Source organism: Falco cherrug, chromosome 5 (assembly GCF_023634085.1).
Source record: "Falco cherrug isolate bFalChe1 chromosome 5, bFalChe1.pri, whole genome shotgun sequence".
NCBI lineage: Eukaryota > Metazoa > Chordata > Aves > Falconiformes > Falconidae > Falco > Falco cherrug.
Window position 1 is genome coordinate 28,476,192 of NC_073701.1, and position 19,905 is coordinate 28,496,096.

Genomic DNA, 19,905 nt, shown 5'->3' on the forward strand with positions numbered 1-19,905 from the left:
TTACAAAGTCACACAATTTTCTGCAAACATCTGTGTGTGTAGTATTTCTTTTCCAGAAGCACCTCAAATGCTATTGCATGAGCATATAGCACTGTCCTTACCTTTCTCCAGTTATCCTTTTGCCTTTCTTTAATAACACTTCTCTGCTTTTTAAAGACATAATTGTGGAAATATTAATTTCTCTGATTTTTTTTTTAAGAAAAAAATGCTGGCCTTTTCTATAAAAACATATACTTACCTACAGTTTTGTTAAAGGATGCTGCTACAGTATGAGACAACAGCTCAACTGGAATTAAAAAAAAAAAAAAAGACTTACGTTTGAGGTTATCCTATCTGGGGAAAGATTAGGGGATTGAAATTTGAGAGCTGGGCAGCGGGATTGCAAATATGAGGAACTAGCGCTTTATTAACACTTACTAGTTCAATAATTGTTCCTTTGATTTCTCTGTTCTCCTAGCATCTTGCATGGCACAGCCCACAGAGGAAGGGATGTTACTAATCGATTGGTAAACATGAGGAAAGAGAAGGCAAGCATCCTTCTTCATCTTTAGCCTTTTGAAGGGATTCCAGCGGCAGGCAAAGTGCCCAAAGAAAGGAAGAGTTTGTGTTGCAAGACAAGCTCAAGAGCAAAGGCGTGTGTGACATGCTGAGAAATTGTCAAGGGATCAAATGGAGAAGTTGGAAAGAGAAAGGGACATAATGGAAGAGACCATTGGACATGATGCAAAAGCTGCTAAACGTGCTGGAGAACTTTGTTTCACATTGCTCATGTGTGACATCCTAAAGCAATCCAGTCCTGTAGCCTTTCATTCTTCCAACTGTAAGCCATAGACTGTCTCCCTCCGAACATTCCACCCCAAGACAAGGGAGCACATATGGTCCCACCTTCAGATTTCTGAACCCCTTACAAAAATGTGTCCAGCCTCCACATTAGGTTTTTTGTCCCATTTTAATTCTTTCAGTTTGCACTATCCTGTTGTGCCAAAGCAGTCATTTTAGTTATAATCTGCACTTAACTGGAAAGAATTATTAAGTGCAGGTCTCCCTAATAATAGCCATTTGTAATAAAATTGAAGTACGCAAACTGTATAGAACACATTGTATTCATTTCATTCATTGCACTATCATAAAGTTTCCTTTGTATCTTTGCTCGTAAAATACGAGCACAGAATTTCGATGAACCCAGTTCCCAGGACCTTGCAGAGCTATGAAAAGGGGAGAGATTAGCTATTCAAAATGTTCTGGAGTTGTCTTTTTCAACTTCCATCTGTTCTCTCTGATGTTGTGATGCTGGGCAACACTCAGCAAACTCATGAGGCAGGTACTATAGCAGGGTAAGTAGCCTGTGGAGTGGGAGGTAAGGGGCGCATGGTTGGACTGAAATAGCACCGAGGCAGGTAGGACTCAGTGGAGACTGAAAGTGGCTGCTTTGCTTGAGGCAGAACACTGCTACTGAGCAGGCTGGCCACATCTCTTCTCTTTGAAACACGAAGTTCCCAACATGCTTGATCTTCTGAATTTGAGGGAGAAAGCGGGACTGTCTCATGCACCATTCTTGGAAGCTTGCCAGTCCCTGCCTTAGAGCAGGCTCCAGCCTGTGATTAAACAAGTCTGCTTTCCTTTCTGTCTCCCGAATGTTCACCGATCATTCTGCCTCAGCTGGAGATATTTAAATGTCTAGAAAAGCTTCTGAAAAGCCAAGGAAACAAAGACAGTCTTATAATATTGCACTGAGTACTACAACAGCATTTAGATCTCCATGTGTTTAAGTGAGCAAAAGCTTTGTGGTTTATTGCATAAAACAATTACAAACTTTTCCCCTAAAAATTCTGGCACTGGATCTTTTCCAGGTCACTCCGTGTAAATGTTAGCAAACTTCCTACATTATTCAACTAGAAATGCATTCTTGCTGAGCAGAAAAGGCCTGGTATCAGAATCTTTAGAAAAACCGTCTTTAGTCTGTACAAAAGGGGGGGGAAACCTCTTGCTCCCCTAAACTTTATTTGCAAAAGCATGCTAGTGAACTGAAACCTGGTTTGGAGGACTAATGACAGCTGTGTGGATTCTCTTGATAGCCCCTGCTGCATATGAAGCTATCAGAAATTTTAGGAAAGCATTGCTAAGCTTTGATCTGGGCCCAAAGGCCAGTATAAATGCACTGTTGTGATAATCCTGGCGGGTTTTTTTCATCTACAAGCCAGCATGGATGAAAACAAGTTATCGTGGTATAGAAGAATGCACTAATACCTATGAAGTTATGAGTGTTACAGATCTGTCCCGTGATGCTTTTAGAGTGATTTCACAGGATGCTGTAAGTGTGATGATCTTCTCTAGTTTGTGGTTATAAAGTTGCACTGCTATCCTGTTCTCCAAGTCAACATTTGATTTGGGGCTATTGAGTATTTCCAGGTTGCAGAGATGGGGAAAGAAAAAAAAACAACTTTGTTTTTCTGGCAGTATCTGTGGAGTACCACAGTAATTAGAGCATGTTTGGCATCCAAAATTTGCAGTTTACATGCTTGCTAGTGTCACAGAAATGCCATTGTATCCCAGATCTTTAGCAGTCCTTAGAAACTGCTTGAAAATGTAAATGCACAGTGTTCTTCATTAATGGTAGTAACAAAAAACAAAGGTAGTTTACTCTGGTGTAAACAGAAAAGAAAAAAAAAAAAGCCTTGGTACCTATGGGTTGTAGCTTGAAGTAGGTTTGGCTCGGGTATGAGTATGCAGTCTACCAGGTGAATAGCGTGTACTGCACTGAGCCTTGTGGCTAAACTGAGATGCACTCATTCGAGCTGGGAGGGGGAGAAGAATGGCAATCCAGTAGAGATGCTGTCATTTTAAAAGAGGATGTGTGCCACCTCCATAGCTGAAGCTAAGTGTACATGAATTTTCCGTTTTAAGTATTTGCCGAACTACAGCAAAAGAAAAATCTAAGCCAAAATCTTGAAGCCCAAGCTTACCTCTTTTAAGAAAAATCTTTCCTGAGTAGACCAGCTCTTAAATCTATGAAACATCATATTGGTGAGTTAAAGGAAAATGAGGAAAATCTGTATTAAAATGTTCTTTCCTATTTCTAAAGTGAGCTAACCTGTATCATTGCAAGTTTTAAGATCTGGTGGAAGTATTATATATGATTTTACAAAATTTGCTGGTTTATATATAAAAGTAGTATGTGTGGGCACTTTTCTGTTACCTCTTTCCCATGGACCCAGTTTTGTACAACAGTGAATGTTGGTATTTGCTGTGATTGGCACATGGTACATCTACCTGCGTTACTGTTGTTTCCTGACAAAACCTCTTTCTGTTTGGTCTTGATAAAAAGGGAGGGAACAACATGCTTATCCCAAGTACAGGGTCCAAGGAAAAAGCATGTTCTGTCATACTGCCAGAAAAGGTTATAACATATTAGATCAGTATTTGACAACTCTTATCAGCTTGTCTCGGAAGATGAGAGTCGTTTAACGGAATGCCCACATCTAAGAGGCTGGAAGAAAGTGTGCAAGATGAGGTGGTATAACCTCTCTAATAAGTCAGAATACTGATCTTATTTGTAGAAATTCTCCTCTAACTAGCAGGTTGACTGTTAACTACTCAAAGGCCACAGGAGGAGCAACAGAAACTCAGATCCTGGTATTTAAACTACTGCTTCTTTAAGCCCCAGCCATACCATGCCTGACACACATGTATGACACAGTAAACAGTGCTTCGCAGCAGCTGTTTTCTGGTCCTCTTGATTATTTTTTTTTCTTTTTTGGCAGCATGCTTGTTGGTACTAAGTTTGCATAGCTTACAGATCTAGTTTTGTAACTCACCTGGAATAGACAATGTCACCCACTTCCAAATGAAGATGGCTGGTCCTTTTTGCTCCAGTGTCCCTTCTACACTCCTGGAGTAAATAAAATTTAGCAATGCTGTTAAGAATGGACTTTTGGTAGCAAAGAGTATTGCTGCATTCTTCATGATTACATGTTTTCTGTAAATCAAGATCTCTGTGCAGATCAAGATACAGCCTTTGCTGCACAGAGGCAGAGGCTGGTGATAATATCTTCTGAGCTTATCTCAGTAGGCCATCTTTGGCCAGCAAACAAACTAGTTACCTTTTCCAAGCAAAATTCCCATTTAGCAAAAATAACCTACCTTTTTTGTAAGTGTCCCAAGGACACCCATAGTGAAATCCTGATTGTACAGATGGAGCACACTGCTAACTGCTTATGAGATTCCCATCTCTGGATTCTTTGGTGTCTAAAGCCCAGAGACCCTGCCAATAACAGTTCAGAGACTCCAAAAGAAGAGATTTATCAGCCTGTAGTTACTTTCTGAAGATCTGAACTTCCCTGTTAGAATTTAATGAGTAGAAAAAGCTATTCAAATGGTTTTCAAACATTGTATGACACAGCGTGCTGCCCGTGCTAGCAACATGATGGTGGACATGGTGACGTGTGACCAGAAATACAGAAGTATTTGCAGATTCCGTTAGCAGGTGACCATTTATGATTCAAAGGGGAATGTAATTGAAACAATATTTCTGCAATTTGGTTGTCTCTCCCTTGGCTTACTCATGATCACAGAAAATCTGATTGCTTTCGTTCTCATTGTGTGGCACAGCTCAGGTGCTGGCTCACAGTCACTCTTAGTGCAATTATCTGATGTTTGTTGTAACGCATTTCCCTTAATTTCATTATTACTGAGAGCTGTCAGGAAGTTGGAGCAGGAGTTTGCTATCCTGACAATGACAGTACCGGTCTGGCTGAAACACTTCTTAGGCTTTTCTTGTGAAATCTTTCTGTGCACCATGTGGCACACTTGTCTTAACATGAAAATGCAGTGCCTTAGAATGTCAGCCAAGTCCCATGTTTGTGTCTGTGCAGTGTCCCATCTCCTGATGTGGGTTCCAGTTGCATGATAGTCCTTACAAAAATGTTCAGAGTTCAGAACTTCCTCATCTATAATAGAAAATATTTTACCCGAAGGCGCTTGTTAGCAATGTATGAAAACTTTAGCTTATATATATATATATATATATATATAAAATGTTATCTGCATTTAAAAAATGTTTCCAAAACTGAGCATCATCTTAAATGTTCAGGGCCCTTTCAGAGATTTGTCTGTTGACAGTTTTGGTTCATTGCTTCCCAGTATTTCTGCAGTATTTATATGCATGTTTATATGTTGTCATGTGACAACAGGTAACTGTTTTTAAAAACAGTTTAGGTAGGGGGTTTAACCCTACTTTTATTCCTCTTCCCAAACATAATCTAAGAATTTTATTACAAGACTTATTAGACTGTTACTTGAATTAACTCGCAAGTACTCTTGTTTCCTCATGCTCAATTGTGAGATTGTTGGCCAGGAAGGAAAAGATGGCAGGTACTTAGGATACAGGTAGCATTGAGTTCTGGGGTCAGTGCCAAACTGTATAAACTCTTCAATGAAAGGTAGGGTAATAGTCATTTCTGAAACATTTCTGAAAAAATGTCAAGAGATCCTGTGGAAAATGTTAGTTGCCCCTAAAGATCTTTGGAGAGGCCAAGGAGCATTCGCTTAGGGGAGTCAGCACCAAGACCTGCTGCTGTTATATATGCTTCTGTATGGTTTATTTCTGAAGTTTCTCCCTGTGGGTATTGCGTTTGTGGGTATGGTAATGAACTCATGAGTAATTAAATGGCTGGAGGACTTCTCTCTTAGGAGTTGTGTTTTCTGTAAGTTCTAAAAACCTTGTCAGATATCACATATATTTTAACATGAAGTTTTCTTTGACAAAGGTGGTAGATGTTTCTCATTGACCTTTTGCCTTATATCCATTAAATCGAATCATTACACTTAACAGTGACTGACTTTGACTTGACTAAGAGATAAAAGCCCATTTATTGTACTTCAACTGAATAAGTGGGTAACCAAAGTAGTGACATTCTGTCTTCTTACAAATGAAAAGGCAAGTGTTTAGATGTTTTGTCTTTTAATACATGATTCATGATACTATAAATTAAAGACTTTATCTATCTTTATGACTGACAGCATTTGCATTTCTTCAGAAAACTTGTCTGTGTAGTCTGAACGTTTATCTTTTAAGTCAAAACTATTGCATTGCCTAACTAGCACTGTAAATAACACTTTAAATGTTATTTCTTAAAGGTTGAGGTTAAGAGGTGATATGTTTATTTTTTTTATTACATTATATTTTATTACATTATATTTTATTACATTGGTCATAATATTAATCAACTATGTTGACTGACCAGTGTGTAATTTTCAGTCTGTCTTCACTGAACAATAATGCCATCCATACAGTTTGGTTTGTGACATCTTCTGATTGTAATATTGATGTGGGATGTTAAGCATTTTTAGTTCTCAGTAGGTTGCCATTAAGAAGAGTGTATTGCGTTAATTCTGAAGTGAGGAAATTGCAGAGTATCTTGCTATCTGCAGTGCATGTTGGGCTACATGAATTTTTCAGATCAGGATTTATTATTACTAGTTTGATATGGTATGTTAGGGGGTTTTGTTTTGTTTTAACTCAGCACTTCACAGCCATGTAATTAGGTAGTTTGTACAGCAGAGGGTTGTTGAAATTGATCTTAAGGGAGTAGAGATCATTCATCATAAATTGTTTTTATGCACAGGTCTTTAGATCAGGTTTTTTAATGTATGTATTATTATAGTTGAAAAGGACTTACCACACCCACTATGCAGTATTTGAAGCCATTTGTAGACCTAAATCCTCTTTTTCCTTGACTTTGTTTCTCAGACCACCAATTCTCCCTAGTCCTTCTCCTTCAAAATCCATTCCAATCCCACAGCCCCTCCGACCAGCAGATGAAGACCATCGGAATCAATTTGGGCAACGTGACCGATCCTCTTCAGCTCCCAATGTTCACATCAATACAATCGAGCCAGTCAATATTGATGTAAGTATTAATAACATTTCGATCAGTTATAGTAGTTTTGATTTCTCCCTTATGAATATCAGTGCATTAAATATATCGTGTACATGCAACCGCTGTGTTTCTGAGATAATCTTTGGTAATCTGTCAGAATCTTCATAGATCCCGCCTGAAACATTTTTGCTATTCAGAGCTGTAAGATGCAACTAACGCGTTCTTTAAAAGCAGAAACTGCCTTTGGACAATCCTGTCCTTTCATTTTCAAAGAAATGTTCTGCTACAAACCACTGCGCTATTTTTGTTGTTGTTGTTTGCAAGGCTCATGCTGCTAAGGGTACCATGGTGTTAAGAATACAGAAGTCAGTCACCGCTCTTGCAAACCATGCTATTTGTTAAGCATGTTTCTTTATATGTCAGAGAGGGATTTTTTAGTGTTTGAAATGCAAGTAATATTTCTGGCATTGAAGAAAATCTAGTTATTGCAGTAAGCTGAGTTCAGATGTACTGAATGTTCCTTAGGATTTCAAGAGCCTCATCGATGTTATTCTGAGCATTCTTTTGGAATGTTCAGAAACTGCTACACTTAACTTGGTTTCCACATTTTTGAGATTTCTGGATGCTGAATCTTGAATAATAAAAATGGTTGATGCTAGCTATAAAGCTGGCTAGGTCTTGTCAAAATGTTGGTCACAACAGCCTCTTTCTAATTTTGCTAATGTGTATGGCTTGTATTTTACCCTGAAGTCTACTTTCTAGAAATTAGTCATTTGTTAGATGAGCAGTCTTGAAGTCTGCCTGAACACTGAGGCACAAAATCTATTTTGCATGTGAACTGAGCGAAAGGTGAAATGTTACTTGACTGTTAAGAGCGTGGCTGCATAGACATTTGCATATGGTGTATGGCAGTGGTGCAGCTGAGAGCAGGACTAGTGCTTTCGGCAGCAGTGCAGATGTGTAAAGGAATAATATAATTGTATAACCAAAAAAAACCAAAAAAAAACCACTTGATGGTGAAAAGGGACATACAGAGGGAAACTGCTAGAATTTTCTAAGTTTTTTCTGCTTAGAAAAATCCGTAGTGTAGCCTGGTTTTAGTCTGTGTATGTTGTAACAGATACTCTCAGGTCACAGTGGATTGCAAGTTCACAGTTTGCCATTTCTGAGAAGAACAGAGTGCACCTGACTATGCAAATGAGGTGCTTTGTTACAACAAAAAATGAAGCAGAACTCATTTGACTGATGTACAGGAAATTGATGTCCCAGCTTCTGATACGACAGTACAAATAATTTGTGCCACACTCTAACTAGAACGTTTGGTTCGATAGTTCTTTATGCATTTTGGCCAACTGTGTGTTAAAATCAATATTTTCATGTCAGCATCTATTTTGGGTGGTGTACATTTCGCTTTACTACTGAGAGATGCTGTTTTAAAGCAACTAATTTTGAAAAGTTTGGTAGTTGTTATAAATAGTTCTTTAGAGTCACTGCTGTTAGTAAGCCAGGGTAGGAAACAGCTTTTATTTCATGAACAACATATGTGTTTATGGATTTTCTATTTGATCAATCTCAATTGATTCTGGAATGTAAATGTTAATACCTAAATTAAACACTTTAATTTTTTTTTTTATTTACAGGACTTGATTAGAGACCAGGGTTTACGAGGAGAGGGAGGTAAGTAGTGTTTAAACTAGCTATTGTGCTATGTTTAATTACACAACAGCACTGTCCTTTCCCTTTGTTCTACTTGTATGAAACACAGGCACAAAGGAAAATATGACTAGAACAAAAAATAAATTTGCATTTGCTTGTCCATGACCTTAGTATTTGTCTGACAAAGGTTTGAGTCATTTGCTGGTCATTCTGGGAGTGGGGGAGACAGAAGGAGGAAAAGTTTTGAAGTGGTGTCTAGTTTTTTTAGTTTTAAAATTATCTTGCACCATCACTTTTTTTGCTCTCACATGCACACACTCACTCACATGGCTGCACAGAGATATGCTACGACTTCCCAACTCTCTCTCAAAGATTTTTGTGCCTCTTGTTACCTTTCCACCCATGGCAACAATGGGGGTTTTAATTGAAAACCATCGACATGGCAGATGGACCTTCCATACAAACTGCTGCATCCTAAAGCAGCATGAAATACTCCAGTTCTTCTCCCCCTCTACCCCTGCTGAAGATGCTGCTTTGCTGTACTGCATGCCTGTGCTACTTTTGGAACCAGGTTGTTAGGACCTTATGTTAAAGCCAGGTCTTTTTATGATTCCTTCAGTAACACACAGTCCTAATTCACGGTTAAGTCAGAAGTAGTGCCAGATTTAGTTCTCTTCATGTTATGTACAGCCTATTAAGTCACTTCTCCCACTGACTGTCAAGGTCCTGAGAGGGCTTCTTATGTGCTGTATTTTTTCCTATGATTGTAATAATGATATAGAAATAATAGAAATAAGGAAATAGTAAGTAGAGCAGGCATATGACAGGTTCTCCAACTTCAAACCATTAACACAGTTGTCTCCTACTAATTACATCTTGCTTCGGCCATTAAGACTGAATTACCTTAATACACTCTATCCTGATCTCTAAGGTTTTGTGCTATGGGCTATCACTGACCTTCTTTCTCCCATCCAAATCTGGTAGTTGGTGGGATGGTACCTACCTACTGCATTGTGTTTGATGGAGTTGGTTTATTGTTATGCCAGCAATATAACGCTTTTTAAAACAAAATTTCCTTTAATTCTGCAAGCCTACTAATTTAAAGTTGCCAGTTTTAGCTATTTTTGTGTGTGTTGATAGGTGTGGCTCTCCACAGTTTTGCCCATTTTGTCCAGCATTTAAATGTTGTGCTATCATGTTGGTTTTAACTTTTGATCATAAACTGTCTGCTTGGCATCTGAAAACAATTGGCTATTCCCAGTCCTGAAACAGTGTTATTAGTAATTGACTTTTTTTTTTTTTTCCTTCAAGTACAGAAGCAATCTATGAATAGGAGTCAAAGCATCCTAGTTATTTCCCATGACTTCTTTCATTTCTTCTATGTGTCTGTCTTTCTGTCTCTGCCTGCCCGTCTCTTTCTCTCTAACAGCCCCTTTGAACCAGCTGATGCGCTGTCTTCGGAAATACCAATCCCGGACTCCCAGTCCCCTCCTTCATTCTGTCCCCAGTGAAATAGTGTTTGATTTTGAGCCTGGCCCAGTGTTCAGAGGTAGTTGGGCTCTTCTTTCTTGTTTTCACCCAAACAAAATAAGTAAAACCACAGATGCTGTTTGTGCCTCACCCTCACACCGTGTGTATGTAAGTGTGTGAGTTTATCAGAACACCTCTGTTTTTTGCTTGGCCTGGCTGGAATGCTTTGAATGTGCTTTTCACACATACTCACTTTCACCTTTACACGCTTGAAAATTACTATAAATAAAATCTGACTTAAATCTTCAAAAGCAAGGAATTTCATAGTTGAGGTTTTTGTGTGGACCGTAATACAATTTTTCTAAACAAGGGTGCTTGGATTGCATTGTAGTGATTTTAAAGACAAAGTGATGTCCTTAACTTAGAATTTCCTTGACTGTTTAGTTTAAGTCAGTTCAGTGCTTTAATAGTTTTCTATATTTAATATTCTTTGTTTTGAAAAGTAATCTAGGAAATCAAATGTGAATTACAAACATTTCCATTGATATCTTGTTAGGTCTCAAGCTTTTCAAATAACATGTCGTGTTAGCTTTCAACAAATACTTCATTTTGAGAATGTGCTATTGATAGATACCACATTGGAGCCCTAGATGGTTTAGACCACGTAGGTTTTATTTAGTTAGTAATTTTCCAGTGAAACAGTATTTGTGTCCTGTACCATGTTAAATAAGACACTCTTCCAATTTTACATCATTGACTCTGGAGGTAATTCAGGCCTAAAGTTGTCAATGGATCTGTTGTATTGCACAAAATCCCAAAAGACTGTGGGATTTCATATGCTGGAGAAACCAACTCTTGAGTAATAGCATGAAATGTAAATATTTGTGTCTATACGTATACACGTAGAAATGGGTAGTTCAGTGCATGTAGTGTGGTTTTCAAATGCTACCATCTTGGCTGTTTCAAAGACTTTTGTTTCAGAATATATCAAGAGCAGTTCACCTTATGAACTTGTAAAGTTCTTCCAGAAGTCTTTGTAAGAAGGCAGGTGTTCCCAACAAGCAAACTGGCTACAGAATGGAACACGTTACATACAACTTCAGAGTCCAAGCTAATGGCTTAAGTCCAACAGTATCTGAAGTATTCTACTCTAATAACTTGGAAAACAGGCCATCTGGTATTATTATGAACAGATTAATGTTCTACCATATGCTGTAAGCGTTTTTGGTGAAGGGTGATTATTGTGCTAGTGTTTCTGTATCATGGTGTTAAAATTTAAGTAGGAGACTTCAGTTAACTCTAAAGAAAATGCATTCTAGTAGAGCTTGGCTATTGCAGAGAAAGTCTGTAACATGGTAGATTTTGGAAAATTGCTTATTTTTTGGGAACATCATGCATTTAATTCCATATATGTGTGATTTCAGACAAATAATATAATAAACATATGACAACACAGTGATCGTAACATGAACAAAAGTCCATCCTTCAGGTCACTGGCGTTGAGCTGCCTGTAAATGTAGTTAGGATGCCCCATATACTTAATTATTCTTGCTTTAGCATGTGGGACAAAGTTCATGGATGCTGTGTCCCATTTTTTGTGTGTTGATATGTCATTATTTTGTGCTTCCACTTGTATGAAATGTATGGATTTTATCAGTGAAGACAGGCAGTGATGGATTTATGTAGTCTGATAAATTAGCGTACTCTGAGTGACTGAAATAGAGCAACAGTTTTAAAAGTCACAAAGTCAGTTTTTGAACTCAAGTTGGCATTAAGAGACACTTTCTTGGTAAGAAGGGGGCTTCTGAAGGAATAGGAGGAGGAGTATCATCTTCTGCCATTTCCCAGAGCACTGATGTGAGAGAAGGCATTGGAATGTTGGAGGCCTTGTACAATGACATACATTGTTTAGCAGAGCAGCGTGAATTTAATTAACAGTTGACCCTATTTTATGTCCTTTGTATTGGGAGGGTCAGCATAACCTTGTTATGAATAATTATGGTGTATTTTAAAAAGCAGTGTCTAGTTGAAGTGCTCTATTTGGAAAGCCATTGGGGCTCTGAAACACAGCTCTGTTAGTGACATTTTCCTGCATAGATTTGTTTAGAGAACATACAGGCTACAGATGTACTGTTCTTTTTGTATTTAATAGAATATGCTTCAAATAGCTAACTAAAGTACTTGTTCTTTTTTAATCTTTTCTACAGTCTAATACTTTTAAATAAGAGCTCTCTGCTAACAGCTTTAAAACAGCCAAATGGTTTTCAGGTGGCACTTGGAGACTCAACTAGAAAACTTCTCAATTTTTTGCATTTAGTCAATTTTATTCCAAAGTACAGGATTGCAGCTATTTATTGGGTCCCTAAAAGGTTAGCTACAAGAAATGTGAGAGTTAGCTGCTGCTAATTAAAATGCTACTACTTTTCCTCTCAAAGAAACTGGTGGAATTAAATTTTATTTTTTTTCTACTTAAAGAGACATTGTCCTTCTGATAATTCATGAACCAGGGACTGGGAACTATCTGGTATACAGGGATGTTTGCTATAGACTTGTCTCTTCCTGAAATCTAAGCCTTGAGCACTAATCTAATATTAGGACAATACTCTTAGTATATGTTTGTTCCCTCTTAACATTTACATTAATGTTTGGAGATACTGCATCTTAAACACAATTCTTGCACCTAATATCAATACATTCTCGTAAGCTGACTTCGTATAGATAAGAATTATCCTCTTTCTGAAATTTAGGTTCAACTGCAGGTTTGTCTGCAACGCCTCCAGCCTCTTTGCCTGGGTCACTCACCAATGTGAAAGCATTACAGAAATCACCAGGACCCCAGCGGGAAAGGAAATCATCCTCATCCTCAGAAGACAGAAATAGAATGGTAAGGGAAAGATCAGCTATTTTCACTCACAGTATGGTATATTCATAGTATAGAAATACTGCACAACCGTGTTCCTCTCACTTTTCTTTCATCAAAGCCTTCTGAATTATTTTGAAGATGAATATGGTAATGATGAAGGACTTAAAATCAATAAATAATGGAATATTAAAATGGTGTGACTGATACATAGATCATTTCAATAACTGACTACTCTCACTTTTACTTCATTGCACCCATATGTCTTGGTGTGCTTCACATTATAATGCCAGTTTCCCTTCAAATAACAGCTTAACTTTTTCCACTATGTTTCATGAACCTTGAAAGTTCTCTAGTGATTCTCAAATGTAACGTGTAATAATGTAATACATTAAAATATTTGCATTTTTTTAATTCACAATTGGCATTATGATTGAATAAGAATCGGAAAATAAATGAGACTTTCTTTTTTCGTAAGAGTTTCTTAGTATTTACTGATTTTAACACTGCCAGAAGCCTGTGGCAAATATTTCATGCCAGGAAATAATTTGGTATACTTGCATGCTGAGCTTTTGTGTATAATTGACTTGAAGAGTCAAATGCAATATCTGAAAAAGAAAGTTCTTTTAAGACTTCAATGATATGAAATGCTGATACCAAATCTTTAACAAAGGAGCTGTGTTCGCAGCCATTAATGCACTTCCTTTCTTCCTTTTTTGTTCTTTATGCATATATGAAAAGAAAACCCTTGGTCGACGGGATTCAAGTGATGATTGGGAGATACCAGATGGCCAGATCACAGTTGGACAAAGGATAGGATCTGGATCATTTGGAACAGTCTACAAAGGAAAGTGGCACGGTATGTGGCTGTCATGGCAAACAGTTATTGTTAAGCGGGTAACATTGCCTGCTAGGGGCCACCCAGCTGGAAAGCAGCTTTGCAGAGAAGCACCTGGGGATTCTGGTGGATGCCAAGTTGGATATGAGCCAGCAGTGTGCCCATGCCGCAGAGAAGGCTAATGATATCCTGGGATGCATTAAGCAGAGCATTACCCACAGGCTGAGGGAGATGATCCTTCCCTCAGCACTGGTGAGGCAACACCTGGAGCTCTGGGTCCAGCTGTGGGCTACTCAGTACGAGAGAGAGACAGGGGGATACTGGGGAGAGTCCACTGAAGGGCCGTAAACATTACTTTTAATAAGTAGTGTGCTAAATAGGTAATGTTAGAACATCAAACTGTTTAGAAACTCAACTGTTGCATGCTCTTCTGAATTAAGTATGTATTAGGGTAGAGATGAAACAGTTACTATAAAGTCTGAAGTACTCAACGTGATGAATGAGGATTTCAATTGTTTATTTGGAAAGTTTTGACTTGGCTAGGATTTCTCAGAGTAAAATAAGAATAGTGTTTATACATTTTATGGAATATTTGCTTATTTTAGTATTGTACTGGTTTATTTCACAAAGCTAGAAAATAGGGTATTTTAAGATCTCTGGTGCTTTATATAGCATTTTCTCAATAGAGGAGTATGTGTCAATGGCACTTATTAAAACCTGCTATTTTAAAGGTGATGTGGCAGTGAAAATGTTGAATGTTACGGCACCCACACCTCAACAGTTACAGGCTTTCAAAAATGAAGTAGGAGTGCTCAGGTAAGAATATTTGTAATGGCACAAAATGTGTGTAGATTTATGCCTCATTAATCATTGAATTTTAGATTTCCATTAGAACACATTGCTCTTATTCCTCAGTGATGATACTTTGGGCAGAAAATACAACTTGCCATTTAAAGATATTTCTTTGTATCTGCTGCTAGTTCTTCCTTCCCCTGTATGTGTTTGCCTGCACACCTATGTTGTAAATATATGTATGTCCAAACCCTCAAGACAGCACCGAGTTTTGCCCTTGTACTACCCCAAGGGCACAGTCAAGCCTAAGTGTGAGCTTGTAGGCCTTTCTTTCCTCATCCGCATTTTGAGATTGAAGGAGAGCATGACTAATTGTTGGTTTTGAGCTACAGCACTGCCCACACTACCTGTTGTTTAATAGTTTCTGTTCAGTACCACTTGTTTGAGCGTTTTTTAAAATGTAGTTCTCAAAGTCACTTCTTGATTTCCTTTTCTCTGTCGACTACTTGTACTTTCTCAGAGGAAGTGTTTGTCTTGGGCTCAGCTCTTAAAAGAGGATCAGTCTACACAATACAATAGAATATTGGGGAAGACCATTAGCATCCAAGTACAATCTTGAGCAGTCTCAAGCATAATTTGCTTTAAGAAACAAAAGAGAAAGAAGGCTTTTGCCTCTGGAAGACTGCTGTGTTGAGCTGGGTGCCTGTGCTGGAGGAGCATCCCCAATAAGCTGCACAGTGGAAAGGGGATGGTCAGCCTTTCTCCCCAGGAAATATTAGTTCTGAAAACTCTTAAGCCCATAGTTGTGGAAATAGAGGCTTTCTGGGCTATGCTACTTTGGATATCTCTGCATATTTTTGACATAACTGCTCAGGAGAACTTGCATGAAATAAAAAATCTTGTATTTCCTACCTAGCCCAGATTTCTGCTGGCAGTCTCATAGCTGGAGTCCAGTCTTTTTCTGTTGTTGATCATTTCAGCACTTACAGTAAATAGTTGTCTTGTCATTTGATGCAGACAAGTCAGATTTACCTGTAGTTTTACCCTTTCGATGATGCTTCATCATTACTTTCTGAACTTTGAGGTAGGATTTGCAAAAAACTACTTGAGTTTTGTTCACTCAGCAGTTACCCTCAGTATCACTTGACAAATCCTTGCACCTGGGAAAGGCACAGTCTCATAATACAGAACTGTCCTAGTCTACGTTGCTGAGAGGACAAAGGGGTTCACAATCTAGGCTCCCATATTATTTTTTTAATATAAGAAAACATAAAGAGCCATCTTCCACAGTAGCATAGCTTTAAGAAGCTACCACAGGTTTTAAGCTTGATCTGCCAGGTTTCATCAGCAGGGAGCTGACTGCCTTCAGAACCGAGCTGTGTTGGAAGAAGATTGCCTTTATTTCTCCTCAGCCCCTGGGAAAGCTAGGAAATAGTCCAGAATTCTTAGGTGCCTCATCTTTGTGATATCTTGTTGGTACGTTTGGAGGTATCTAGTTCTTCATGTCCATGATGCCATGATGGCAATAAGAATGTGATTGACTTTTCCTGGAGGGTGAGGATAATCTTTCAGATTTCACAATGCGTCAGTAGATTCTTTTGGGCCTTGAATGTGCTGGGATATCTACTGAGATAATCTTCTCTGTATTGTTCGTTGTGAAGCTTTTCTGTCTGGAGTTGCTTCATCTTTGAAATAGGTTTAATTTAATCTGGCCAGATCTCTGTGGTGAACTCCAGTCTCTCCCAGTGCTGTTTGGAAACAATTTCATATCGTAACGTTATTGAGATAGAGTTTTCATACTTGTTTCCATCCTTTCTTGTGTGCTGGCTCCGGAGAGAGTACAAAATTCTTGTGCAATAAAACACTAAGAAAAACTGAAGCCTTGTCAAGGAAGTGTGTTGATGGTTTCTGAACAAAAGGGTTGTCCTTTCTGGAATCCTCTGAGACTGGAATTTCATTTTGGATGTCCTCCTTAAGAGAGCAACATCTCATAGCTGGACTGGGGTTACACAAAAGCAGACCAGCCTGCAAACTGTCACTGTTCCATGGGGGCCTAGTGGTAACAGCATCTTCCGAGCAGTCGTGTGCTGTGTTGCTTGCAAAAGCAAGAGGAAGTGGAGCTTACCCCAGAGTTGCTATTCCATGTCATTATGATAAGAAAGACTAACTGCTGGAATAATTCATTAAATTGAATCTAGCAACAGGTTATCGTGTTATCTTAGTAGAAGTTGAGACTGACCCAGCAACTTCTATTTGGAAATACATATTCAGATTGTGATAGATCTGCCTGGGTTTTTCCTGATTTCCTGATCCACCTGATTTCCTTTTGATTTTTCTTTTCAACAGGAAAACACGACATGTGAATATCCTGCTTTTTATGGGTTATTCAACAAAACCCCAGTTGGCTATTGTTACGCAATGGTGTGAGGGGTCCAGCTTATATCACCATCTACACATCATTGAGACCAAATTTGAAATGATCAAACTAATTGATATTGCACGACAGACTGCACAAGGCATGGAGTAAGTATCGTATCTGAGCATTGGGGCAATGTTTACTTACCCTCTTCACATCTCACACCAGCAAGTAATGCCAGCTATCTGCTTGCTTTGCCAAGCCCAGGGTCCTGCCTTGATGATCAGAGCATTTGGTAAAGTGTTTATTATTGTAAAACAGACTTCGCGTTCTTTTTTTGGAACATAGGAAAATACAAATTCTTGAGAAAATATGGTCTAAGATAGTAAAGACAATTACAGTGTAGTTAAACTTGCAATCTTTTAAGCAAAGATTTCTGTTCCAGGCTTTACGATCTTCAGTGCAGATATGTTTTACCTCCTACACAAAACTAGTTTAAAAAGAAACACACAGCAAATGAAAGGACAGAGTCCTGTGAGATAACACAGAAAGCACAGTCCTGTTAGCAAAAAGAATTGATTTTTCCCCCCTCCTTTTCTTAGGAGTATTGTAGCTCTCTAGATAATAAATTTCAGCATTTGAGAAAAACATACCTATTTTGTTCTAAGGACTGTAAATAATCCTTACTCCCATAGAGGGCAATTGACTTGAGTTAGAATTTACAAAACTAGCCCAAAGTTGTGTGTCAAAATCAGAACACTGATGTAAGATAGACAAATCACCCTCCAGCTGGAAACCCGCTATGATGATTGCAGTTCATTGTGCTGGTTTTCTACCAAGTATTCTATTACATTTTCAGTCAAGAGGTGGGGAGGTTTTTGCAGCAAGCAGTCTCAGCCTTCTGTTAGCCTGCTCATCTCCCTGGGCTCCCTCTGTAGGTACTGGGGATGCAGAAGCTGTTTTATGAGCATGATTCAAGGCAGAGATGTAAACTGGGACTTTTCCAGCAGGTTTGTGCCAATCTCATTGACTAAGCAAAGAGCCAAGGGAGGCTAGTTGCCTAATTTAGGCTACATCTATGCTGTGGAGCAAGTACTCTCCTCTCTGTTCCCTGCAATCTATTTATCCAGTCTGAAATTAGGGGATCCTTTTTCCAGTCCCATACTAAAAAGCCATCAGCATACTGGAGTACACATTTGAGACTGGGAAGCACATTTAGCTCCCATAATTCAGAAACACCTTACATAAACCTGTGACTTAGCCTGCAAAGTGTCTTGACAGTCACCATTAAGGCTAGGAGGCAGAACCTTCAGCAGTGAATGGCATGTCAAAAACTACTGAAGTTCATTTATTTTTATTCAGAGTATTTAGTTAGTGAAAAGCAGAAGTGGTGCATAAATTTTATTTCGTTCTTAGTAGCATCAGGTTTGAGCTGGAAATCTAAGCTTTATTTTATTTTTGTTTTTTTCCTGTGACTGTTGCAGGAACTGTCATGGGTAACTGAAGTCTTGCCACCTTGATAAATATGTGCAGTTTGAATATCTACAGAATTTGTGTTTCAGTAATACAGTGAATTTGGAGTTGATTAGTGAAATATCATTTAACCCACCTAATCTATGATGTTCCTTTTTAGTTATTTGCACGCCAAGTCAATCATCCACAGAGACCTCAAGAGTAATAGTATCCTTTCCTAGAATTTATGATTGTGGAACATGACAGCTTTCCTGGCTTGGTTTTTTTTCTGCCAGAAGTGAACTTACTGATGTGAAAAGCAGTTAATGTGTGAACATTTGCTGAGCTGAAATTTCACTAAGAAGGGTTAATATCACCGGTAGCCAAGTAAGGAATACTTACTGTCTCTATTGATGTGATTGCAGCAACATAGCAAGTTTTATTGTGATATCATTAAGATTTTGCATCATTTGGTTTCTACATGTAATGAAAGATTGTGCCAGTTCACTCATTAAATATTTTCAGCTTTTCTTATACTTACTATTTCAAGAGAGTACTTGGCATTTCAAGAAAACCACCTGTGCCATGGTCTGTTCAGCACTGGCCCAGTCATGATGTATGTAACCCTTAAGTACCATAATTCACCATGCTGACTGCTTAGAATGTGTATTACATGAAAATCTTCTCCAGTGGTAGTGGATGGTTAAAAATGTTAATGTTGCAAACTTGTGGCTGTTTACTCTTCTTGCAGGACAGGATCAGTACCTCTTTGTTTTTCCTTAACATTTCCCCCTTTAGATATTTTTCTTCATGAAGACCTCACAGTAAAAATAGGTGATTTTGGTCTAGCTACAGTGAAATCACGATGGAGTGGGTCCCATCAGTTTGAACAGTTGTCTGGATCTATTCTATGGATGGTAAGCAAGGGCGAAGTGGTGAGTTTGTTTCAATAAATTTAATTGCCTTCAGCCAAAGTTTCCAAGACTATCCCTCTAGCACACTGACATATACAAGCTGTCTTAAGCTGGAAAAGACAAGCAGTAATAAGAATACTAAATGAATGCTTTTCAGTTCTTTAAGCATATGTTTTCCAGTAGTCAGCAAAGTTCTCATCCCTTATTATGAGGTTTAAACTGAAAACAAAATGATGGCTATGGCAAAAAGGTAGGCTTAATCCAGGGTTGAGGAGAAAGTGAGAAAAGCCATGGAAAACATCCTGCAAAGGAGCAAAGGAACTAGTTCAGCTAAAAGTAAGACGCTCTTCAAGTTTTAAGGATCCAAACGTGGTTACTCTCCAGAGGTTGTAACAAAAAGTATAGTTACGACCTCCTGTGCAACTCCACTTTCTCCTTTTCTCCCTGAAAAACCTGAAGGCTTTGCTAGTTGGCATTATTTTCAGTGTTGTTACAATTCTAGTTTCAAAACAGCTTCTCGACTCAGACAAGGTCATTTTGTTCTGCCATAGAGGAATAAAGGGGTCACCAAGCTAAAAAAAAACAACGGATTTTGAGATTCACATCAACATCCAGTCTATATTAGGACCCAGTAACATCTGAAGCCAAGAGTGGGCCTTGCAACTTGTTACATTCTGGACAAGTCCATG

General features: G+C 38.4%; 1 protein-coding gene across 3 annotated transcripts in view; it reads left to right on the top strand.

The window, feature by feature from the left end:
* Positions 1 to 19,905, top strand: part of BRAF (B-Raf proto-oncogene, serine/threonine kinase) — an 88,402-nt gene that overhangs the window by 49,744 nt on the left and 18,753 nt on the right. For all 3 annotated transcript variants that reach the window (XM_055710679.1, XM_027799371.2, XM_055710681.1), the window contains exons 8-15: positions 6,749 to 6,908; positions 8,519 to 8,555; positions 12,752 to 12,888; positions 13,606 to 13,723; positions 14,434 to 14,518; positions 16,841 to 17,017; positions 18,484 to 18,530; positions 19,101 to 19,219. In XM_055710679.1, coding sequence (XP_055566654.1) covers positions 6,749 to 6,908; positions 8,519 to 8,555; positions 12,752 to 12,888; positions 13,606 to 13,723; positions 14,434 to 14,518; positions 16,841 to 17,017; positions 18,484 to 18,530; positions 19,101 to 19,219 — 880 coding nt within the window. The remainder of the gene's footprint in view (positions 1 to 6,748; positions 6,909 to 8,518; positions 8,556 to 12,751; positions 12,889 to 13,605; positions 13,724 to 14,433; positions 14,519 to 16,840; positions 17,018 to 18,483; positions 18,531 to 19,100; positions 19,220 to 19,905) is intronic.